General features: G+C 43.2%; 1 protein-coding gene across 1 annotated transcript; it reads right to left on the reverse strand.

The window, feature by feature from the left end:
• Positions 1–2696: 2696 nt before the first annotated feature.
• On the reverse strand, positions 2697–26780 carry LOC123768638 (uncharacterized). The gene is made up of 5 exons (XM_045759264.2): positions 26648–26780; positions 15237–15734; positions 14172–14377; positions 13329–13497; positions 2697–4284 (listed from the first exon to the last, which is right to left on the reverse strand). Exons 1-5 carry the CDS (start codon positions 26654–26656, stop codon positions 4282–4284), a joined length of 885 nt encoding a protein of 294 aa, XP_045615220.1. The 5' UTR covers positions 26657–26780; the 3' UTR covers positions 2697–4281.

Consider the following 26780-nt stretch of genomic DNA (forward strand, 5'->3'; position numbering starts at 1 on the left):
GGAGGGGGCCCGACAGAGGGCACCACCACAGGGGTACCAGCAGCCCAACCCGTTCCCGCAAATTCGTAAAGTCAATATTGACTTATTAACTACGTGCATAGGTGATATACTAAACATAATAGATACCCTTAAAAAGATTCATAGAAAACACCGACCTTACCTAACCTTGTTAGTATCTTAAGATAAGCATCTTATTGCTTCGTAATTACAATTATTACTTAACCTATACCTATTATAGGTTACACCACCAGACGACTGCAGGGAATCAGGGCGGCGCGGATCCTTACGGAAAGTCACCACCAGGTCACGCCCAGCACCAGCATCCTCACCATCCCTGGCAGCGGAAGCCACCACACCCCACTGCGGAGAGCCCCCGGGCGGGGAAGGAACAGGTGACACACCCGAGACACGGGCATCAGCACCAGCAGGCACATGAACCTCCGCCACCACCAACCGCGGAGACAACGACTCAACCGGATCCACGCCATCAACACTTGAGGACCCACAGTCACTGAAGTCCCCAACATCAGCCCAGGCCGTAGACGAACACCTGGAACGTTTGGGCTCCGGCCGGATATTGTCAGAGCCGGAAGCGGATCAAGAAGCACGGGCACCACTAGCCGGGCGAACCGACGCCCGACGCAGAACGGCAGCAGCCTCTACCACAGGGGGAACCGGACCACACACAGCAGGAGGCTCCGCAGCCACCCCAGCACCCAACACAGTAGGGACCCGAGGGGAGGACGCAGGGCCAGGCTCCGCAGCCGAAGACGAGGAAGCTGACGGCGACGCCTCACAGGGAGTACCAGGAAGGTCCACGGGAGCGGCAGGATCAGAGACACGGTCAGGAGGAACATCCGACGGCACCGCAACATCCGGAGGAGGGTCTGCGACTACCGGGGGAACGTCGGGCGACGCCGGGGAAGCCTCAGCAGCGAACGGGAGGCTCAACTCCTCTCCCCCGGAGTCCTCCTCCAGAGGGAGCGGCGGGAAATCCTCGTCACGGAACAAATTCACTGGAACGACCGGATCAGCAGTACACCCGGCAGCCTGATGCCCCAACAAACCACACCGGAAACAAGTACGGGGTTGACGTGCATAAAACACCCGCACGTTGTACCCTAACAGCCGGACAAATGACGGAATGTCCGACCTCAGGCGCATCCCGAGGGTCCGAATGTTGGTCTTCACACCTGAATACGTGCCAGATGATAGCGAGTTCATCCGCACACTGACGACGGAGCCGTACCTCTGGAAGAAACGCCGGAGGAGAGTCTCAGGAAACTCCATGGGGGCGCCATGGACACTTACATAAGTCACAGCTCCACTACGGTCCGAAATGGTCACAGACCCGGCGCCATCCTGCAGCTGCAAAGTACGCCCCTCGTACTTCCGGAGAAAAGCACGGTACACCGCCTCACCCACAAACTTGATGATGACACGGCGAGCAGTGACCAGCTCGACACCATATATATCCTGGACCGGGACTGGGAGCATGTCATTCAAGACATGTCATTCGTCCACCATCGAATAACCAGCATGGCCAGTAAACTCCCATCCTATGGAGTTGATCCTTACGACAGCTGGAATAGGGCCGCCCATCGTAAACACCACCACCAGGAACAGCAGGGAGGGTAGAGACACCCACACCCCCTGCCGGCGAAAACGGCAACCACCCCAAAACTGCCGGAGCGGGCAAACGACACGTCCACACCGCTCGGCAGCCCTCTGGCGACTTTGCTCGATCACTAGTTTGGCTTCTCTGAGATCGTTGTTAAGTTCCTTTTATTTTGTTACGTTTAATTATATTTTGTATATATTGTTTTCATTTTACTTGAAACTTTTGTATTGTGTGTATTTGTGTGCGTGTGTATGTGTGTGGTTATTCACCTAGTTGTATTCATCTAGTCGTGCTTGAGAGGATTGAACCTGACTTTTTCGGCCCGTCTCTCAACTGTCAATCAATCAACTTTTTTTTTCCACACACACACACACACACACACACCCAGGAAGCAGCCCGTAACAGCTGTCTAACTCCCAAGTACCTATATGCTGCTAGGTAACAGGGGCATCAGGGTGAAAGAAACTCTGCCCATCTGTTTTCCGCCATCGCCGTGGATCGAACTCGAACCCGGACCTCAAGCACAACTAGGTGAGTACACACACACATACACACACACACACACACACACACACACACACACACACACACACACACACACACACACACACAATACTTCAATAGAATGTTATACCAGAAGACTGTGGCAACACTGCTCCAATACTATGCCTCAAGGCTGTTCCACAACACTGTGCAGCAATACTGGGCCACGAGACTGTGTCACACAACTATACCACAAGTTTGTGACACAAGATTATGCCAGAAGACTGTGCCGCAAGATTACACTTCAAGACTATGCTAAAAGACTGTCTCAAAACTGTGTCATAAGATTGTGTCCAAAGACTGTGCCACAAGACTGTGACACAAGTCTATGCCACAAGGCTTTGCTTTGTAACAAACTATCTTCTACAAAATTCCTCAAAGTAACTGTGCCACAAAACTTTCCCAGAGAAAAACAGTTTTCAACAGATATAATTTTGTAATCTCTATTTACAGATTTTCTATATTAAAAAAAATTCCCAGTCCAATAAAACGATAAACATAAGGTTAGCCATAAGCAAATAAATCACACACGAGAACAAATAAATGTTTATTGTAAAAGTCTACTTGATATATACATCAATAACAGTAACGGCGTCGCTCGTCCACTCAAGGGAGAGTAGGATAAAGTTAGGAACCCAGAGCTTTAATCCTGATGATTTTAAGGTAGTTACAGGAAATAAATATATGAATAAATAATAACAATATATGATTAGTAAAAAAATTTTGTGTGTGTGTGTGTGAGCCTGTTATACGCGCACTATAGTCTATACCATACTATATTATAGTTTAGTATAGATTATAACTAAACATGATGTTGATATTACCAGGTATACAGTTTGTGTCTCTGAGGGCATAGCTATTGAAATTGCAATGTAATGCACTTAAGAATTCAGGATTTAAATGGCCAAATATTCATTAAACAAAATAAAAAAACTATGTTTACACCTTTCTTCAGATGTTCAACAGTGTATTTGTTGAACGAAGTTTTGATGGCAGCAAAAATGTTGATTTGATTAAAGGCTCACATATTATTGAAGAAAACTACGTTCTGAGAATTGTAGCAGATGTATGAGTGCGCCAGGTCAGAGAGTATCATAACTATTTAAATTAACTTTAATGTCTTTGGTCTCGTTTTTAGTCATGTGAAGAAATAGTCACCCGTTTTAGAAAGTCTCAGAGTCGAGTTCTGATATATATAATGTATATATATTATATATATATATATATATATATATATATATATATATATATATATATATATATATATATATATATATATATATATATATATATATATTATATATAATGTGTGTGTGTGTGCGTGTATAGAAATAGACTTGAAATTATCAGTCTTGTGTCAAAATGACTAAAGTCTAATTTCTTAAAAGTTATAGAAAAATTAGGCACTTTTTTGAAGAGCAGCAGTCTTCAAGCCCCTCAACAACAAATTTGGCTCAAACAGCATTAATGAGGTAAGAAAAAGAGGTGAGAGAGACAGAATCTCTCACCATGTCGTGGCAACAACAAGCTACAGCAGTCCTTTTTCAGTCACTGTCAAGAAAACAGTGACTTAGACCTGAATATTTGTCAGTGAGTGTGGAGGGTGGAGACTGAGGTAGAGCTCATTCCAAGTGGATTGGAAGAAGAATCTAGCCACTCACAGTTACCATGGGACGGCAAGATAATGGGGTAACAATGAATAAATGTTTTGGGTTTAATATAAACAGTGAATTAATCTAGAGACAATGTGGGATATTAACTAGAAAAACTGATTTCAATATTGAGTTTTATGGAATTGAAAACAAAATGTTTTTTTTACATAATGTGTAGACGGGCAGAGTCACCGATCCGGTAACGCAGTCGTCAATATGATGAACAAAAAAAAAAGGTATTGTTACATCCTTCGAAAAGAATGATAATTTATAAAGTACATAAATTAGCTAAACATCAATTGGAAGGCCAGGACCAGCTGGAGCCTCGCAAAAGATTTCTCTATAGAGTGAATTGTGCAATTTTTTCTTGGCACCGAATTGAGGCTTGTGGAAGTGCTTCTCTACGTGGACTTGTGTTGTGAGTACTGCTTGTAGGCATCGTTGTCGCCATATGAAACGTAGGAATTACTGCAAAAGAAAACTTGAAAGTAAATATAGATTCAAAGGCTTCTCTCTGCCCTTCTCTCTCTCTCTCTCTCTCTCTCATATATATATACATAAATATATGTCTTGATTTTCAGCCAGAACCGCCCAACTTAATCTAGTTGACAAGAATCGAGACTTGGCAAAAAGAAAATTATATAATTTTATTTGGAAAAACTTTATAAATTGACGTGAACATTACAAAATAATTGACAATCTGAATTACTATTTAACATATTCATAATTTATAAAAGTTATGCAGGACGAAAACAAATTGTTGATTATGTCAATTTGATTGAGGTTAAGTTTGTTAAGTAAGCAAGTTCAACTATTTTAAAGTTCAGACATCTATATTTTAAACCTAGAAGGGGTACAACCTCTGGTGCAAGTGTAGGGACCCATAGCCTCGGAGATGAAAATAAAGAGTACTCAGAGAAGACCTTGTGGATCCTCACTGAACACTTTATATTGTATATAGATTGATATGACTATATTTATTTATATCATTATAAAATCAAAACAAATCAAATGCTCTTTGTTTGTCAGTTCTGCCTGAAATTAACGACATACAAAGAAACACACACGATACTGGCTATACACTAAATGTTTCTATTACATTATATTTAATATTTATCTATACAATTTTCTCCTATGCAGGCTACGTTAAACAAAGCACACGAGCCCATGGTGATGGGAGTCTCTCCTGCCACATGGTTCATGGTAGCAAAACAGAAGCTAAACACCAGGACTGGGATTGATTAAACATTTAAGCATCCACTTAGAAACATGTGCATCTTACTACACTCCTGACGGGTTTGTTTACATTAAACAGTTAATGAGTTCTGATGCCCTACGAGGCTGTTTATAACAGTGATAACCTTGGATTGTGAAGTTTTGGATCTCATTAGCTGTTTAAAAAATATATACATAGCCGCTATGATTATTGAAAGATGCATAGGTTTCGTTAGTGGATCCCTTTAATGTTTGATGAGTCTCAGGCCAGGTGTTTGGCTCGTGTTCTACTACCGTGAAGCCTGGGGGCTGGAGAGACTGTAGGAGGGTCGTAAACACAGAGCATAATACCAATAGCTGACGTGGTAAGTGATGGAGGAAGGATTCCTTCACAATCGTCCCCAGCTGAGTGTGTGTGTGTGTGTGTGTGTGTGTGTGTGTTTCTGCATGTTCATGTAATACATACGTTTGTACCCTAGTATCGCCAGTATCTCTCCTATACACTCATACACTTTACATACATCTAATATATGATACTAAAAACAAAATATAAAGAAATGTTACAGTCTATAATTAATATATATATATAAGTTTCACACAGTCAACATTGGTTATTTATACAAACACCTAAATGCAAATTTACACGTTAGAGGGTTTGCTATTTACAAGTGCATATTTATTAACATTCAAAGTACAAAAACTTTGGATGGATGATGTTTTGGCGAGGCAGTTGTCACGGACATTAATATGCTTACATGGACAGAGGTTAAATTTACATTGCAAGGTCAGTGGAACTAGAATACAAGAAAAGGTTATTTAACATGAAGTCATTTTTCTATTAAACCTGTAAGGAGGAAAGGAATGCATTAGTTTTTTTTACAATATTTACAAAACTTGATGTTTGGTTCGTAATTCGACGAGAGGTGTTATGAGAGGATTCTATTAATAAGGAAATAAAACTGTTGTTTACTCACACTCGCAGTGAGAAAGGTGTAATTGTCTTAGAGAAATTTCTTACTAAATGCATTTTAATGATGACTTTTAGTGATCACTCGTTTATCAGGAAATTTAAATGCCAATGGATGGTTAATCAATCTTAGGGGATATATTTGTTAATATTAAACGCGATATTCTCTGGACGTTTGTACTTTGTCTATTAATTATGAGTCGGACGAGACGAAAAACCAGTTATTTAGAAAGATTAATTTCTAGATGGAAGGCTCAGTAATTAGTATCTGAATACCTTTATTATGACAGGATCATAAAATATATTTTAGCTTGTTTCAAAGTATTATCAATAAGACAAAATGTATTGGAAAAATGGGAGGATGTATATTACATCCATACGTCTCAAGGTTCACACATGAGATTGTCCCTATTCTTATGATGCTTGTATTGAAATCTCTAATTAATTTTGTAAAGTCCTTTAGCATTAGGAGGATTAAACCATGTGATGTTAATAATAATTTTTGTTGTTAAAGCTAAGTGATCACCGCTTGGAGCTAAAAACTAAAAGTTATCATCTTTAAACAGAAATAAGATTTCTGTTTAATGACAGAAATGATAACAGAAATATGTAAGAGCGAGAATTTAACACATTAATGTAATTCCCATTAGGCGAATCGTAGATGAGGGTATTGTCACTGTTAAAATGTGAATTATGATCACAGTCTATCACATTATAGTTATAGTGTTAGTTAAAGTATGTGGGTGTGCATTGTGTTCGGTTAGTTGCATGACAGAGAATTATTATGACACAGAAAATCAAGTGGAGCAGTCATATATTTATATGTGTTTTTCAGGTCCTTGAAATAACTAGCTCTAGTTCACAATCAGTCAGTTTTTGCATAAAGTCAATAGTCAATTGATAGTCCGAGTCACCTTCGTTCATTTCTGAATGCTGTCAGTCATTAAAAAATGTAAAAGTTAACTGTCCGGCCACATAGTTATATGAAGCAATGAACAAGATAATTTATGTACAGTAATCGATGCTTAATTGACAGCTAGGGCAGTAAGACAGAAGTATGGATGCCTTGGAGTATACACTCATTCTAGACGGCGGTGCACCGTCTAATCTTCCAGTTTAACTGGACGTATTACACAGAAATACATCTTATAATCAGTCATAAGTGTCGTCAGTCTCGAGTGTAATATCACAGTCAACGACAGTCGGGTAGATAAACAGACCGGTAGTACCCAAACAGATATCGCAGTCAGATGTAAAAAGTCAGAAAGCTCCCACACTGTTATGGGAGTCATAATAGTGAGGAGGCAGCCAGACCCCGAAGAACTCGGCGGTCAGTGTTACATTGGTATATTAAATATTGGTCGCAGATGGTCGTGGATGGGGGGGAGTGGACGCAGGAGTTAGTAGAGTCCAGTCCTCTAGGCCGGAGTGATGAGTCCTACTTGCCTTGTTACATAAGAACCTCTACGACCCCTTGTGATACGAGACGATCCAAGTACAGTAAAAATAAAAAAAGAGGAATAGAAAGATGAGGAAAAAGTAGGAGGTGCTGAAGGACTAGGAACAAAAGTTGAAGAATAAGTCAGAATATATGCCATGAAAATAAACAAATGAATGATTGAAAGAAAGGAAAAAGTAAATTACGAAGAACACGAAAAATGAAAAGGATTAGAAACAGAATGAGACGCAGGAGAAATAGGAGGTGCAAGAAGCGGCATTAAAAGTTGTGCAATAAATGGAAATAAGTATATGAACATATAGTTAGTATATGAACATATAGTCAGTATATGAACATATAGTCAGTATATGAACATATAGTCAGTATATGAACATATAGTCAGTATATGAACATATAGTCAGAGGTTGAAAAGAGAACATGTCAGAGTAACGGAAAGATTGTTAGAGTATTAGACAGAACAGGTTAAAGAAAACGAAGTAAAGTAAATCTAAGCATAAAAAGAAAGAATGTTGAGTGACAGAAAGCACATCGATGGATTAAACATGTAGAACGATAGATGCAATATGCAGAATGGGAGATAAGATAGGTATAACGATATATAAAGATAAGTAGAACGATAGATAAGACAGCTAGAACGATATATAACGTACAACGATGGGTTATTAGAGCCAAATGGCTAGAGTTAATTACTAGATAAAACCGACATAAATTACCATACAAGAAGTGAAGGCCAAGCAAATACTTAGACGGACAAACAGCTACACACACAGTTAACAACACGATTAAGGACACTAAAGACAAACAGAGAGACAGACAGACATACAGACGGACAGACAGACAATCGAGCGGACGCACATAGCATATTTACAAATCGAAGCAATAAGTGAATGTTGAAAAATAGGCGTTGCAGAGCCAATGTGATCAACTCATCCCCCCGTTGTTACTGTTGCGTTATGAGGGGAATCTGTTGATCTCATCGCCGTCAAGAAACCTATTTCCAAACAAGGCAAAACACAACACAGACACGACGCCACGATTACAAGCAACTCCCTATGACATTTTACTGTGCGCAAAGCCTACGTACTGTGGGGAAAACGATGGGGAAAAATACAAGGATGAAGGAATACCAGGTTCGGGGGAATAACAGGATCAAAAATAGCAGGATTAGGGATAAGAAGATCAGCAAAAGTAGGATTACGGATAAAATCAGAAAAATAAGTTACGTGAATAACAGAATTTAGTGTACCAGTACTGGGACAGTGAAAGTCAGTTTAGAGAATGAAATGCAGTACTAACTAGAGCTGAATATAGGAACGCTCTATTCAAGAATATTGACTCACATGAGATTATTGCTGAGAATGAAAATAATTAAATGATTTTGCACAAGAAGAAAACGTCATACAGAATGTGATTCAAAATATCAAACTGAGAAAAATAAATTAAATTAAATATGATAATGAAATAGCTCCATATCCAGAGAAGGTAAAACCAAAGGTGAATAGAGAATAGAGAGAATGGGACTGAAACGAATAGATGATAGAGAAGATTAGAAGGTGGGGTAAGGGTAAGGGTAGGTAAGGGAATGGGTAAGTGGGACTGGAACGTGGTCCTTATTTCCAGGAGGTTAAAGGATAGATGGAATGGGGCGGGATAGGACTATAACGCACCTTTCCTCGAGACGGGAATGGTCGTAGGAGTAGGCCTGGCCCTCTAGGCTAGGCTGTCCAGCGGGATTGTCTACTTTCTTGTACGATTCTTTTCCATATGCGCCACCAGCTCCAGTTCCTCCGGGTGTTCTGAACGGGTGTCCACTTCCAGCAATTTCATAAGCGCCCACACCACTAGCTGCTCCACCATCCAAATATGGGTCACCACCTCCCCCTCCACCTACAAATGGTGCTCCAAACCCACCTCCCCCTCCACCTACAAATGGTGCTCCAACCCCACCACCTCCTCCTCCTCCTCCACCTACAAATGGTACTCCAAACCCACCTCCTCCTCCACCTACAAATGGATCTTCAACCCCACCACCTCCTCCACCTACAAATGGTACTCCAAACCCACCTCCCCCTCCACCTAAAAATGGATCTTCAAACCCACCTCCCCCTCCAAATGGTACGGGTGCAGGTGCTGATACAAATATAAAATCTTCGTCGCCTCCGTCACCTCCTCCTCCTCCGCCTCCTCCTCCTCCTCCGCCGCCGGCTATGCCTAAAGGAATCGCAACGCCCAGAGGAATGGCTATTGCAGGCGCAATAATTGGAGCAAGCACGAAGACTAATCCCGCCAGACCAGCCAAGCCCGCTAGACCGGCCAAGCCCGCTAAACCGGCCAGCGTCGATACTTCAGTGACCTGCCATAGCAAGGACGTGGTTTAAGGCTTTAAACAGCCAGTCTACAATATCTTCGTCATGTGATGGCATAATTTTTGTCAATTTGGTCTCATTCCTAACAAAGAAATTCAACTATAACATCACAGAGAGATAACATAAGGAGATATGGATAGATTATGAAGAATATTTTTTGTTGGGATAGAAAACGGAAGGTAACACCAACTTTATGGTGCAGGAGCGTCTGGAGGAAATTATAGGTAGTGTGGAGCTGGTGTTGTGGTGGTGTGTTGGGTAGTGTGGAGCTGGTGGTGTGGTGGTGTGTTGGGTAGTGTGGAGCTGGTGGTGTGGTGGTGTGATGGGTAGTGTGGAGCTGGTGTTGTGGTGGTGTGGTGGGTAGTGTGGAGCTGGTGGTGTGGTGGTGTGATGGGTAGTGTGGAGCTGGTGGTGTGTTGGGTAGTGTGGAGCTGGTGGTGTGGTGGTGTGATGGGTAGTGTGGAGCTGGTGGTGTGGTGGTGTGTTGGGTAGTGTGGAGCTGGTGGTGTGGTGGGTAGTGTGGAGCTGGTGGTGTGGTGGTGTGATGGGTAGTGTGGAGCTGGTGGTGTGTTGGGTAGTGTGGAGCTGGTGGTGTGGTGGTGTGATGGGTAGTGTGGAGCTGGTGGTGTGGTGGTGTGATGGGTAGTGTGGAGCTGGTGGTGTGTTGGGTAGTGTGGAGCTGGTGGTGTGGTGGTGTGATGGGTAGTGTGGAGCTGGTGGTGTGGTGGTGTGTTGGGTAGTGTGGAGCTGGTGGTGTGGTGGGTAGTGTGGAGCTGGTGGTGTGGTGGTGTGATGGGTAGTGTGGAGCTGGTGGTGTGTTGGGTAGTGTGGAGCTGGTGGTGTGGTGGTGTGATGGGTAGTGTGGAGCTGGTGGTGTGGTGGTGTGTTGGGTAGTGTGGAGCTGGTGGTGTGGTGGTGTGATGGGTAGTGTGGAGCTGGTGGTGTGGTGGTGTGATGGGTAGTGTGGAGCTGGTGTTGTGGTGGTGTGGTGGGTAGTGTGGAGCTGGTGGTGTGGTGGTGTGATGGGTAGTGTGGAGCTGGTGGTGTGTTGGGTAGTGTGGAGCTGGTGGTGTGGTGGTGTGATGGGTAGTGTGGAGCTGGTGGTGTGGTGGTGTGTTGGGTAGTGTGGAGCTGGTGGTGTGGTGGTGTGATGGGTAGTGTGGAGCTGGTGGTGTGGTGGTGTGATGGGTAGTGTGGAGCTGGTGGTGTGGTGGTGTGGTGGTGTGATGGGTAGTGTGGAGCTGGTGGTGTGGTGGTGTGATGGGTAGTGTGGAGCTGGTGGTGTGTTGGGTAGTGTGGAGCTGGTGGTGTGGTGGTGTGATGGGTAGTGTGGAGCTGGTGGTGTGTTGGGTAGTGTGGAGCTGGTGGTGTGGTGGTGTGATGGGTAGTGTGGAGCTGGTGGTGTGGTGGTGTGTTGGGTAGTGTGGAGCTGGTGGTGTGGTGGTGTGATGGGTAGTGTGGAGCTGGTGGTGTGGTGGTGTGATGGGTAGTGTGGAGCTGGTGGTGTGGTGGTGTGATGGGTAGTGTGGAGCTGGTGGTGTGGTGGGTAGTGTGGAGCTGGTGGTGTGGTGGTGTGATGGGTAGTGTGGAGCTGGTGGTGTGGTGGTGTGATGGGTAGTGTGGAGCTGGTGGTGTGTTGGGTAGTGTGGAGCTGGTGGTGTGGTGGTGTGTTGGGTAGTGTGGAGCTGGTGGTGTGTTGGGTAGTGTGGAGCTGGTGGTGTGGTGGTGTGTTGGGTAGTGTGGAGCTGGTGGTGTGTTGGGTAGTGTGGAGCTGGTGGTGTGGTGGTGTGTTGGGTAGTGTGGAGCTGGTGGTGTGTTGGGTAGTGTGGAGCTGGTGTTGTGGTGGTGTGTTGGGAAGTGTGGAGCTGGTGTTGTGGTGGTGTGTTGGGAAGTGTGGAGCTGGTGTTGTGGTGGTGTGTTGGGTAGTGTGGAGCTGGTGTTGTGGTGGTGTGTTGGGTAGTGTGGAGCTACTGTTGTGTTAGTCTGTCTTGTCAGCAGTTGCATGCATTTGGGCATTAGACAGTGATGTGTCATGAAGTCTGAACTCAATGAGCAAAACATACTCGAGCAACGTTGACTCAGCATTAAATCAACGTTACTACCGTTTATTCAACGTTGAATGAACGTCGTTTGCCCAACATGTGCCCAGTGAGGAGCTGGTGTCATGTCATATGAACACGGACAGTCATCAACGGAAGAAACGTAACGGCGCAACCCGACTGCACCCGTAGTGAAGCAGATAGTGAAGAGAAGTAATGTGGTTTATTCATTCTGTTTAAGAGAAGCGATATGGGAGTTTAAGAATAGATTTTAATCTCCTTGAAAGAAACAGAGAGAAGTTTGGATTACTGTCATTTGTAATGCCAATGCTAGATGATGATGTTAGTTAATGTTAATTATTAATAATATCTGTAAATTTAACATGGAAATATCTTCTACAAAGTAACCGTTAGAAGGTAATCCAAATGACAGTAGACTCCACGTAAGATTGTAAGACTTTAGGAAATTATCAAAATATTCTTGTATAACCTTATTGTTATTTAATGCCCAAGAAGAAGTTTAATTAAACTCGTGAACAAGAGTAAGAATTTGAAAACCTGAAACCTAAAAATAATTAATTTAAAGCATCTAAAAAAAATTCATTTCATGCATAATCTATTTAAAGGAAAACATGTGCAATTATTTTTAACAATTTAGAGTTTTTTTTAACAGAGAAGCTTTAATTTAATATTTTGATTTAGGGATATAATTTGATTACATATCTTTAAAATGTTTATCTTTTATAATGTCCAATATTTAAAATATTTTTTATCTGAAATTGCTTATTAGTTTAACTAAAACACCTATAACCCTAGAGTATTTTGTTTGTTGCTTAAAGAATTATCTCCTTTAAACTCTCTCTCTCTCTATTATATATATATATATATATATATATATATATATATATATATATATATATATATATATATATATATATATATATATATATTCTAATCCCTTGAGCGTAACGTGCTATTCACAAATATGTTTTATTCTCTTGTCTCTCCTTAAATGTTTACTAGTGTTAAGGTGCGTTTCTGTGAGCGTTTCGTTACTCTGGTATTGATAATTGTAAGAAATTTTACTAAAATTTCCGTCACGGCAAAATCTCTTTTTATTGAATACAATGGGATGTTAACTTCTCCAGTCGGTGACAAGTCAGATCTGAGCCTTCTACACATATTGTATTCCTGAGATTCCTCCCTGTTCAGTATCCTGTACCTGGTCCCTGCCTACTTAATATAGTGTACCTGGTCCCTGCCTACTTAATATAGTGTACCTGGTCCCTGCCTACTTAATATAGTGTACCTGATCCCTACCTACTTAATATAGTGTACCAGGTCCCTGCCTACTTAATATAGTGTACCTGGTCCCTGCCTACTTAATATAGTGTACCTGGTCCCTGCCTACTCAATACCGTATCACTTGCCCTGCGCGTACTCTACGCCGCCGCCCGGTGCCTTACCTCAGCAGTTGAGCCAACATCGCTGACGGAGTGAGGTTTACAGTCAGTGACGCAGGAACGGGCCTGGTCCTGTGCCTCCAGCATCCTGGCGGCCAGTTCTATCCCCTGACGAGCTTGGCTGGTCCAGTCAGACAGGCGACTGGCATATGAACTCATTGCGTCACTCCATCTGAGGGAAATATAATCATCACTTCATGAATTACTTCATACGTAATGACTTCATTATTATGTGTCTCGTACGTTTCTTGCATGTGTCTCAGTTAACCAGCTACAGTAAACAGGGATAACATTAACACCAAGGAATACAGTTAATACACAGTTTACCTGGAACAATGCAAAATCAATTCAACGCGTTGTACATGAAGTTGTTCTTTGTTGAGAAAATGAATACAAAATACATTGACTAAATGATCTGAGTTTATTCAAAGTTCAAATTTCTTTTCATTCTTTCTCCTCTACTTCCTCGAAGGTGTTCCATAGTGGACATAGTGTCTCTTGAATATTCGTCTGGCAGGCAGACGGATGTTAGGCAGCCTTCTGTAACTAAAAGAACAACCTACGTCACACCAACCCCTGAATATGCATCTCCAGCCTTTAATGAACATAAAATAAAGTCCGGAGATGTGCAACAAGAACTGTGCCTTAGCTCGAAGGACTCAATTACAACAGACAGCCGAGCTTGTGCTGTTGTTGTTTAAGATTCAGCTTTTAGGAACAAAAAGTTCCAAGTAGGACGGGCTATGGTGAGCCCATAGTGGACTTACTTGGCACAGGAGCGGGGCTGTACGAGCCTGTGCTCTAAGTGCCTCTAGATGAGTCCAGACACACACTCCCTCAGCTCACCTGGCGTAGGACTCGGGGTACTGGACGTTGACGTAGTGTTTTCTGTTGCCCATCCATTTGCCGATGCGCTCAGCGAAGCCATTGACGGCGGTACTGATAGGCCCGACGAGGTAGTTGTTGACGGGCTGGACGACGTAGTTCCTCACCGGGTCGTAGACCAGCTCCAGGGTCGACCGCCACACATCGTCAATGGCTCGTGCGGTTGCCTGTGGGCGAGTGATAGTTAATTATGTGCTTGTGAACGTGTGCCTTTTTTTTTTTTGTTCCGTTTTGTGTGTGTACGTGTTATTTTGTTGTTGTTGTTGTTCTCACCTAGTTGTTGTGTTTGTTGTTGTGTTTGCGGGGGTTGAACTTCGGCTCTTTGGTCCCGCCTCTCAACTGTCAATCAACTGGTGTACAGGTTCCTGCGTGTACAGGTGTACAGGTTGTGTGTGTGTATGTGTTTGTGAGTGTGCGAAAAGTACGCACATAAACTGGTATATTGAGCATCGTTGAATGGTGCTTGCGTATGGGGAAAGTCTTGTGTTTCCACTACACAATAAAGACAAACCACAGCTCTTTCATTAGGTTTCCCCGTCATATCAGCACGTGCTCTCTCTCTCTCTCTCTCTCTCTCTCTCTCTCTCTCTCTCTCTCTCTCTCTCTCTCTCTCTCTCTCTCTCTATCGATTTATGCTTCACTTCCATATACTGTTCTTGTTCCAGCTCTCCCTTCTCTTGCTCTATTACCTTCGTAGTTACTACATCCACATATCCCTCGCTCAATCAACATTCTACTAGCTCCATTTAGCACTTCACTAGTTACATCTATACTCAATTAGCTCCATTTTCCGCCCACTAGCTACATACATGCTGCACTAGCTCCCTTTATATCTCACTAACATCACCTATACATCACAGATCAATATCTACACTCAGGTATCTGAAACACTCCACTAGCACATGCAAAATTAACTAGCTCCATTTACATTTCCCAAGATGTATTTACATTTCCCGAGATGTATTTACATTTCCCAAGCTGTATTTACATTTCCCAAGCTCAAATTTCACTGTGAAAGCCACTAACCTCATCGCTGATATCGGTAAAGAATCCTCTCATTATCTTGTGGAGCTGGACAGCTTCCTTGCCTTCATACAGGTCTTGCAGCGAGTCAAAGAGTAGGGTCATATACATCTGTAGCTCCAGGTCCTCACTGTAAGCGCCTAGCGCACTGTCTAAATACGCCACCGTCTGCCGGAGCGTTTTGCTCTTGATGATGGGCTTCGCGGCCTCCTTCAGGAGCTTCATAGCCACTGCCAATTGCTTCTTCTCCATCTTGAAGGGCAGCTTAATAGGAATATTGGAGATGAGGTACTCCTCTTCAGGTGTGAGATAGGTGGTGTCGTTGGCTTCGAGGGTGGATGGCTCGTAGGTCTCCTCTGCTTCAATGTCTTCTGGCTCTTCGTATGGCGTTTTCTCGGCTAGCGACGGGTTGAGGGCCTGCCAGGGGCTGACGGGCGGCTCTGTGGCCGATACTCCCATACCCAGGAACGCTAGTGCGCCCAATACCGCCAGAAGTCTCATCTGTGGAAAAAGACAGACCAAAATATATTATTTTAAACACTAGGAAGTAAGTAAGTAATTATCAAAAGAAGGCACCAAACCGGGAAGGCTATGTAGCACTAAACACTAGGAAAAACCAATACAATTGCTTTACGAGAGTTTGCATCTTTGCATTGCAGACATAAAACTGTACAAAAAATACACACACACACACTAGCATGCATAAAATTACGTATAAGCACATTTACACATGTATAAATTATATAAACCTAATTGTTGTTGGTATCTATTATTAAAAAGCAATTATGAGCAGAATGGCTAATCCGGTTTGTCTAATTATTAACAAACGAGATAGTATCTTTATTGACCAGACCAAATGCAATGGTCATCTCTCTCTATCTATATATTTTTTAATCTGTCGCTACCTAAATGCCAAATAATTATCTTCCCGTGGGAGGAACAGAAGGAGGGACTGTGGAAACGAAAGAGGAACTTGTGAAGCAGATAGGAAGGAAAAGAATATGAAACACAGCAGAGATGAAGGGATTAGGTAATGAGGTAGGAGAGAGCGAGAGAGAATGATTGTGGAATGTGATTGGGGATAAAGTAGGGACGAAGCGAAAAGGAAAATAGGAAAGAAGGGAAGGAGGAGAGGATTAGTGAAGTATGTTTTGGCGAACAAGATAAAGAAAAATACCAGAGAAGAAAAACATCCAAGCCCTAACGTGTGTGTCCCAGATATATCGATTAACACAGGATATTAAAGAGGCATAATTTGCTCCATATGCTGGCTCGTTAACACCTGCTATTGAAATGCGAAGTTATTTGAAAATTCTCTAAAAGTTCACGGAGCCTCAAATATCAATTCTGTAATGTAGTGCGAACGAGCTTCGCGGAATACCAAGTTCTTCGCTCTAATAGAATTTTTTTAACTAGTACCTATTCAATCACTGAAGACTGAAAAGTTCTCGCAAAAGAATCATAGGTCAAACTTCCTAAAGGATGATGGATAGAGAGAAGGTCGAGACCTACGGAGAGAAAAGCAGTGAAAACTGTCGAGCGAGAAGTGGAAAGGTATTAGAGCAAGGGGGAATTTATCTCCCTAAAAAAAAGGGCGGGGTGGGGGGGGGGAGTCAATTGAGCTATGTTATTGTCTATGTATCAAACAGGTAGATGAGGCCAGCAGATTTGGTTTAATAATGATTGGCAATATCAATTTGGTCTCAAAGCTGCCAGAATAATTTATTATGATCTTGTTGGCAAGCGCTTATGACTGAATGACAATTACTAGTATTTTTTTTATATTTGGCCCCCTAAGAATAAATACAGTTCGTAAGGTTTAAATAAGGTTGAATTTTTATTATTTTTTTATTTGCCCAACAAATCTGCATTCGTTCTTTTCCAATTGCCTTTCAAATATTCGACCCTGGGACCGAAAGGTGTAATATACTCCGCTATTTAAAAGTTGAAATCACTAACATTATACTTGGTGTTCAATAAGCTAATCGAGGCCTTAAAATCTTGCGAGAATAATATAATTTTAAGCCCACCATCTAATAAAACAATGATATTGATATCCCAATAAAAATCCCCGCCAGGTTCACATACTTTCATTAACCTCATATTCTCGGACCTAGCGCATCCAATTCATCGAATCATTATCATGCTGTGGCTGATTAGTGCTCATCAATGTCCCATTGTTTAGGACAGGAAAGCGTGTTAGTGTTTACGACGTCTCCCTGGGCCACAAGTAAACGGTATACCTTCCTCTACATGACTCTACTCTCTTTCTCTACTCTATTATTTCTCTACTTTCTCTACAACAGTCGCCTAAACTCCCGGGCTTCTATCAACTGAGAGATGAGCGGTCATCATATGTAAGGAAACGTGCTCGAAACGATTCGCCCTGACCGGGAATCGAACTCGTGTCCAATTGGCTACGAGTCAACTGCGCTAGTTACTGCGACACAACATCCACTTCGAGGACGTATGCGATCTTTGGCCGTTAAGACTGAAGTTGATACTGAGACTACGGGTCCTGTGTCCTTGGTAATGATATTCCAGTATGCACTTTCTGCTGAGAAAATGGCCCGGTCAATTAGAAAATGGCTCGGTCACTTGGATTGTCGGTATTGCGACGGGCACGCTTCTTGCAGCTCGGCGTTCCATCTCACACACAAATCACAATAGCGTGATGTAAGCAGGCGATGAGTCACAATAACGTGGCTGAAGAATGTTGACCAGACCACACACTAGAAGGTGACGGTACGACGACGTTTCGGTCCGTCCTGGACCATTCTCAAGTCGATTGTCCAGGACGGCACAATCGACTTGAGAGTGGTCCAGGATGGACCGAAATGTCGTCGTCCCTTCACCTTCCAGTGTGTGATCTAGTTAACCGTGATGTAACTATGTCGTGGCGCAGTCGACTAAGGCGCCTCTTGGATCATCCCGGACGTAGGTTCGAACCCTCATCACGGTCCTTGTGGATTTGTTTCATCTCAGGTGGTTGGGCATCTTTCCTTCCCCGTCGTGTTATGTTATCCATCCCTTACTATAGCGCATTCTCCTCGTCATTTCCTTTCCTTCTTTCTGATAAACTGCTGTTTTCTAAGGAAAAATCAGGCATCTTGATGATACATTCACCGGCAAATTCCGTTTCTTCCAGAATTTACAAACCATTTTAATAATAATAATATTATTATTATTATTAATAGTTATGGGAACCCTGGGATTCCCCATTGCAAATAAAAAATTTTTTATGAGATATATACAAGAGTTGTTACATTCTTGTAGAGCCACTAGTACGCGTAACGTTTCGGGCAAGTCCTTAATCCTATGGTCCCTGGAATACGATCCCCTGCCGCGAAGAATCGTTTTTTCATCCAAGTACACATTTTACTGTTGCGTTAAACAGAGGCTACAGTTAAGGAATTGCGCCCAGTAAATCCTCCCCGGCCAGGATACGAACCCATGACATAGCGCTCGCGGAACGCCAGGCGAGTGTCTTACCACTACACCACGGAGACTGTAATTAGAATAAGGAAACGTGTCCAAACGTCTCCGTCCTGCCTAGGGAGTCGAACCCGGTACCTTTTGGAAATGGGCCCGAGTGTTAATAAAACCAAAGTAAAGAAGGTAGTAAAATTCTTTGTTTATTTCAATTTAGTGTTGAATCATACATTTTATATGGTTGAATACGGACCGGTCAAGAACAAGAAATATATGTTTAGTTATGCCTACAATGTAACGATTTTCTATGATTCTTCGTTAGTGTCTTCTAAGAAAACACGGCACCCTAAATTACCGATAGATGACCAGTAACTCAAATATTACATAAAAATGTAATATTAGGTATGGAGTTGCAATCACTAATGAAAACATGGTGTGTGTGTGTGTGTGTGTGTGTGTGTGTGTGTGTGTGTGTGTGTGTGTGTGTGTGTGTGTGTGTGTGTGTGTGTGTGTGTGGGTGGTTTTAAGTGTGTGCACGCCCGTGTATTTTGTTAATGTCCACCTAGAAGTGTTAGTGAGGAACGAAGTGCAGCTCCTGGGCCGCGCCTCTTAGCTATTATCCCTCACTGGTAACGTGCCTCCCAGACCACCTGGCTACTGTAATAGTTGAGTAAGTGCATAGAAAGAACTTCGCCCACTTTATATCTCTGTGTATCCACTTTAAAAGTTGAGGAATAATATTGAACCGTAATATATCTCTGGTTCGAGGCAACACTCTCCAAGTGTTGTTCCACTCCGTTTAGGATGCAGCTGTTTCGCAGAACGTCTGAATCAAAGTCACTTCCCTAACCTACCGAGGCTGAAGTGCAGAAAACGACAAAATTACATTACTTTAAATTTCACTAATAGGTCGCATCATTAAGGAATGACCTAATTCCTTTAAATATGAAACCAACTAGGTAAGTAGAAGAGTTCTACCAATCCGACATCCGGAAAATTTATTCCATCCAGTTTTAAAGTCAAGAGAAACTTTCTCACTATAAAAAGATGAGAAAGTTTCTCGACACAAAAAGAAGAGAAAGTAACTACCAGGATGTACGTCATCTCCTTAGCTGGAGGCAAGAGAGACGCTTCCTCCTTGACGTCACCTACGCCAGCCTCGCTTTCTCCTCTCTCCCCCCACCTCTTACACCCCCACCCCCAACCTCCAACAACCCCCCAACACCCCCCTCTCCCCTGCTACTCCTCCACACTCCTCCCAGATGCGAGGATCCTGTGTTTGTGAAGCCTATTGTGAAGTTTGTGAAGTGATGCAACCTAATATTACATTTTTATGTAATATTTGAGTTACTGGTCATCTGTCGATAATTTAGGGTGCCGTGTTTTCTTAGAAGAGCCCTAGGAAGAGTCATAGAAAATAGTTACATTGTAGGCATAACTAAACATATATTTCTTGTTCCTGACCGGTCCGTATTCAACCATATAAAATGTATGATTCAACACTAAAGTGAAATAAACGAGGACTTGCCGGTGGAAGAAGGGGGAAGGTGCATGGAGAGAGCGTGAGTAGAGACAGAGATCCAATGTAATATGCTCGTGAAATAAATGGATCCCTGGGGGCAGGTTTTAGATTGATTGTTACTAGTCATTTTGTAACCCAGTCTGGCTAATCTGATTGGTTACAAAATGTTGGCATTAGGAGGAAATAAATGGGAAGTTTGTTTCTTAAAGGCTGTAGATTTCTTCGAACTCTTCCAAGGGCAGGAACTGAGAATGAAACGAGGTTTATATATAATACATATATATAAATATAGTATATATAAATATAATAAATATTATGGTCATAACAGTCGTGGGTGGTCATAACAGTAGTCACTGTTATGACCACCCTCAGTTATCAGTTATGACCCACAGTCAACAGTCACTGTTATGACCACCCTCAGTTATCAGTTATGACCCACAGTCAACAGTCACTGTTATGACCCACAGTTAACAGTCACTGTTATGACCCACAGTCAACAGTCACTGTTATGACCCACAGTTAACAGTCACTGTTATGACCCACAGTCAACAGTCACTGTTATGACCCACAGTTAACAGTCACTGTTATGACCCACAGTCAACAGTCACTGTTATGACCCACAGTCAACAGTCACTGTTATGACCCACAGTCAACAGTCACTGTTATGAACTTCGGCGTGCAGGAAGATACAGCTTATGAGTCGGTTAGTCAAGTCATGCACTGTACAGTGGACAGTCAGGTGTATTGACACAGTCAGATGTATTGACACAGGTGTATTGACACAGTCAGGTGTATTGACACAGTCAGATGTATTGAAACAGGTGCATTGACACAGCCAGGTGAATTGACACAGTCAGGTGTATTGACACAGTCAGGTGTACTGACACATCTTCCAAAAAAAAGAGTGTAATAACCACTTCATGGATTCAATACAAGTATTTAAATAGAACATTTAGGTTACGTAACGTATCGACTGAAATGTATTGATCATTAATGGGTTCTGTAATATTTTTTGATCAATATTATTTTACCTGAATTTACCTGAAGGTTAAATCATCTCTAAGGGCCTTGACGGGGACAGGAAGCTCCTGGCTTGTCAAAGACCTCCTTTAATCTACCATTAATCCACTATTATTGTTATTGAAGATATATTTGTTTTGGAAGGTGAGGAGCAATATATTAATCATTTATATACAAGATAATTTTTCATCTGTCTCATGACAAAGTTAAACAATGCATTAGTTTATGGTCTTTAGTAAATAAAGGTTTTTGTTGTGCATTCAGAGTGCTGTTAGTGCGCACAGAGTGCCTCTCGCCTCACTGTGTACTCACTGTGTACTATTATCCACCGTTGTGAAACCCTCAGATATACATATAGATACATATAGATAGTCGTGCCCTTTAACTGTTATATTTGTATCTTCGTTACATTTGCTTTAATACGAGTTTCAGCAATTTCTAAACAAATATTAATATATTCATTCAACTTTTGTTTTCTTAGTCATGGTTACAAAGAAGAAGGTTTTGAATTAAGTTGCATTTATTTCATAAATGCAATTTAATCTCAAGTTGTTTTTCTCCTATTTAAAGAATAGGGGATTTGGGGAAGTGGAAGCATGGAGTGGAAGGGGGACTAGTGTGGTTAAACAAGGAAGGAAGGGGAGCCCCTAGTGGAGTAGGTGGGAAGGGTGAGGACAGAAGAAGGAAGGGGGTAACACGGAGCAGGGGAAGGGGGGGGGGGGGGAGGGGGAAGCCACGGAAGAGAGCCTCCGGCAGTGTGTCGGTAGGTAACCGATTGCCTTCGTCCGCGTCTCAAGTATGTAGGCCACGTCCCCCGCCCCTCCAGCCCCCCATCCCTCCCCCCTTCTTCCCCTCCTATCCCTATCCCTCATCCTCCCTTCCCCCTCCCATCCTCATCCCTCACCCTCAGTAGACCACCAGGTTTTGAAGACTTCAAAGTCTGAAGACAAGTGGAAAGCACACAACAAGTAAAAGGCTGAAGCTAAACACGAAACCCAAATAACAAAACTCGTCTCTTGCTACTATGCGAGCTGTGAACGTGGCCAGGGCGCTGAACGTGGCCAGGGCGCTGAACGTGGCCAGGGCGCTGAACGTGGCCAGGGTGCTGAACGTGGCCAGGGCGCTGAACGTGGCCAGGGCGCTGAACGTGGCCAGGGCGCTGAACGTGGCCAGGGCGCTGAACGTGGCCAGGGCGCTGAACGTGGCCAGGGCGCTGAACGTGGCCAGGGCGCTGAACGTGGCCAGGGCGCTGAACGTGGCCAGGGCGCTGAACGTGGCCAGGGCGCTGAACGTGGCCAGGGCGCTGAACGTGGCCAGGGCGCTGAACGTGGCCAGGGCGCTGAACGTGGCCAGGGCGCTGAACGTGGCCAGGGTGCTGAACGTGGCCAGGGCGCTGAACGTGGCCAGGGCGCTGAACGTGGCCAGGGTGCGTGCAGTGCTTCCAGCTTTTGCTTTCCTCGTCGTTATCCATGTCACCTTCAGGTAGCGGACGGCCGCTTTCTCTAACGGAAGAGGCGCCGGGTTCTTGCTTGACCCGGAACACTTGAAGCAGTCACCTCAATCTCTGCGGTAGCAAATTATTTTCCCCTTCCTGTCTCGGGAACGGTTGGCACAGTGGTTGATGTTTAGTGCCACTCGATCAGTCAAGTTAACGCTCCGTTGGGTCTGGATAGTAGATGGATGTGTGACCTCGCGCTTTGTCAGTGGGCATCTTGATAAGCGTAACAGAGTTCCAGTTCTAAATAAAGATATAACGAAGTCATATGACTTTGTTATATCCGTGGTAGGTCAAGCTGATTTCCCGGTTGCAATTCTTATACCATTTCGTAGCTCAGTCGATTAAGGCAGCGTCTGGGAACCTCTCGGACGTAGGTTCGAACCCTCGCAACGGCCCTTGTGCATTTATTCAAGTCATAAGACATTTGTGCTGAGTGAGGTGCTGTTACTGGCGCACTCTGGCTCTTGTCTGGCTGTGTTACGTAGATACAATTCTTCTAAGATGTTATCCCAAGCATCCCGTTAAGACACGGAGCCAATAGTGATACATTGCATTTAAATAATATATAAATATTTATTTATGTATTAAAGCGCAAGTTTGGGGGAGCAGAAATACTTCTATTTCATTGAGGCAGGAGTGAAAGATTTACAGGTGTCTGCATGCTTCGCGTTCCCAGTCATGCTACTTGAAGAATAATTTATTTGAAACAAAGTGTTTAATGACTGGGGAGAGATCAGTTAAAGACCGTGTCGGGGTGAGCGACCTGTCCAGAGCACAGTCCTGCTGACCAAATAATAAAAGGAGGTCAGTGCTGTGTTGCGCCGAGGTGTGTCTCGGACCGGAATGTGGGCTGTACGCCTTGGCAATGGACCAAAACACCCACCACCTGCTGGGCGTCGCAGCATGTGTGTCAGGAGGCCGCAGGTGTGGAACACCCACTTGCTGGGCGTCGTAGCATGTGTGTCAGGAGGCCGCAGGTGTGGACGGGCGGCACAAGTGAAGAAACGGGTTGCTACGTGGCCTACAAATAGTTCTTATACATGACGCTCCTCAGCTGACCGTCAAGGGGTGTGTGCTTCCCGGCCCCTTGATGGTGAAGGTCAAGTCCGGTAGAGGACCCATACATTTTCACCATCCTCACTTACGGGACTAATGGTGTAACCTCGCGGCAGACATTATAGTTAAATGACTCTCAGGGAGGAAAATATAGGAATAACTGACGACGTTTCGGTCCGTGCTGGGACTCTCCCTAAGTCTTCACAATGGTCCTGGACGGACCGAAACGTCGTCTATTACTATATTTTCAGATGTATGGGGTTAGACTGTCTAGTTTTCAGCCCCGGGGCTGAAAACTAGACAGTCTACAAATAACTCCACATTACTCGTGTGAGGAAGTGAATGACGCAACATATTTAACAATACACGTTAAAATATTTAACATAATAAATGCCAATTACATAAAAAAATATTGTAATGCTAATTAATTCAATGACCATTAAAGAAGACAAGGAAATTGCATAAGATTGAAAAAATAAGTGAGTTACACTGTCCAAAATTTTGACGTTAAGATTATTCTTGAATTTTTGTTGCATTAACGAGCCTCACATAAAAATATAATGGGCAAAAATAATAGAGGTCGCAGCAGGTTAGTAACCAGAAGGAATTAATTAACCCATTAGGAGGAGAGATGTTATAAATGTATTTTTATCATGACGGAACACATCTCTCACACACTGGTGACAACGACGATGGCGAGACATTTAAATATATTGAATTATTTTATATATACAAAAAATTATCTTAAAATTCCTTATGATTTATTTGGTTTCGGTGTTGGGCTGAAGGCCTATATCAACTTGCAGAGGGATTAGCAAGGCTTGTCAATCTCTCAGGCCACCATAATAGCTCACTGATCAACAATCAAGTATGCTCACTGATCAACAATCAAGTATGCTCACTGATCAACAATCAAGTATACTTTTTAGGCCGCAACATAGTCCAGGACCAAAAGTAAACTCAGTGTAAATCCACCGAGAAGTCGAACAAGCTTCTCGGTGTAACACAATCGACTTGAGAATGGTCCAGGACGGACCGAAACATCGTCGTCCCTTCACCTTCTAGTGTGTGGTCTGGTCAACATACTTCAGCCACGTTATTGCGACTCATCGTCTGCTTCTCTGTGTAACTATCCAAGCAATGGTGAATTAATGGATTGTTCATCTTGAGCTCTCAACCGCCACCTTAAGACATTACTGATCTTCTTACAAGTACACACGACTTGATAACGCGCCACGACGGAACGAAACGTCGTCGATTTCTTATTTTCTGATGTGAGAGTTTTGATCATCATATCGTGCAAATATAAATGAATCTCCAACATAATTCAAGGCTAAACAGATGATTGATTGATGAAGATTAAGCCACCCAAAAGGTGGCACGGGCATGAATAGCCCGTAAGTGGCGGCCCTTTTGAGCCATTACCAGTATCAATAGATGATACTGGAGATCTGTGGAGGTGCGACTGCACCCTGCGTGACGGGAGATGTCTCCCGTAAGGCTAAACAAAAAAGTTCTAGTGCATATACACCGGGAAGTGAGGTGAGGGTTGGTGTTACTGCTCTTGGTGTACATATCTCTTAATTTAATGTTGGTTTAGTAATGGGATTTAGGCCTCCTAACCTGTGGAAAGTTACTCAGGCCATTATAAGACCTTTCTGGCCAACTATATAGCACATATACTTTATTCTTTTAGTTTATATATCCCTTGTGCGGTATAATTTGTTACAGTGAGTTTACAAATAATGTTTAAATTTTACTTCACAGAAAAGAACAATTCGTAAAGGCATATTGATAATCTATGTAGAAGAGAGAGCCGACGGAAATTATCAATTCCATCGTCGTTCGTCGCATGCGAATTTGAAAAAAAACTGGGAACATGTATATATTTTTTGCTTAGTGTAACACATAAAACTCAACACTTGAAGTCATAGAAGCAGAGAGAGAGAGAGAGAGAGAGAGAGAGAGAGAGAGAGAGAGAGAGAGAGAGAGAGAGAGAGAGAGAGAGAGAGAGAGAGAGAGAGAGAGAGACAGACAGACAGACAGACAGACAGACAGACAGACAGAGACAGACATACAGACAGACAGACATACAGACAGACAGACCAAAACAAGAGCCCAGAAGGACTCAGGCAGGTGTGACAGGGAAAGTAATCGACACTGATCATACTGTATCAGAACGTGACGCGGCGGAAGCTCGCATGGTCATGGACGGGCGTGAACTAGCGGTTCCTCAAGGTCACCCGAGGAGCGAGAGTAACAGGACGAAGCAGAAGCGTCTTACAAAGGCTCAATAACCAGGGGCAAGATGCACAAAGCAGTTACGTAAGTACTTACGAACGTGTACATCTTTCCTCAAACTTTGACGGCTTTGGTTACATTTATTAAACAGTTTATAAGCATGAGAACTTCCCAATTCACTGTTCTTATTGTTATAAACAGCCTCCTGGTGCTTCGGAGCTCATTAACTGTTTAATCATTGTAAACAAAGCCGCCAAAGATTGAGAAAAGATGTTCAGATTCGAAAGTGCTTACGTTACTGCTTCGTGAATCTGGTCCCAATTATTTAAACTACTTCCAACCAGGGTTACCTATATGTAAAATCGTCTTGTTAGGCAAGACCACTTCAAAAATGAGGCTTGTTAAATCGTGAGAACAAACTAAGGTGGGAGACGACAACGCAGGTTCGAATCCTCGTCACGGCCCTTGTGGATTTGTTCAGGAGACAAGTCTTCGCTAAACGAAGCTACCACCGCTCAAAATCTTCTAACACATCCACGTGCTGAAACTGCAAAATATTCCATCTCTCCCTCGTCCAGCAAGGCTATGCTCAAAGCAGCTAGCAATGTATTACATACCAAAAAGAACCACTGCACACACACTTACGTTAATCATTTCGTTCGATAATTTCCCCGAGGGTCTCGCTATCAATATAGTTGCAAGAGGAGGCGAGGTCGAGGGTCCTAGAGCTGGGTCGGTGCAGTCCACGAGCACCAGCGCACACAAGGCGAAGGACACA

The sequence above is a fragment of the Procambarus clarkii genome, chromosome 83 (genome assembly GCF_040958095.1).
Source record: "Procambarus clarkii isolate CNS0578487 chromosome 83, FALCON_Pclarkii_2.0, whole genome shotgun sequence".
Lineage (NCBI taxonomy): Eukaryota > Metazoa > Arthropoda > Malacostraca > Decapoda > Cambaridae > Procambarus > Procambarus clarkii.

Bases quoted from the DNA above. Each gene is read 5' to 3' on its own strand.
- LOC123768638 (XM_045759264.2), bottom strand. The intron at 14,378-15,236 runs GTTAGTGGCTTT...ACTCGCCCACAG, and splicing joins TTACCGATATCAGCGATGAG to GCAACCGCACGAGCCATTGA. The intron at 13,498-14,171 runs GTGAGCTGAGGG...TATTTCCCTCAG, and splicing joins TACCCCGAGTCCTACGCCAG to ATGGAGTGACGCAATGAGTT.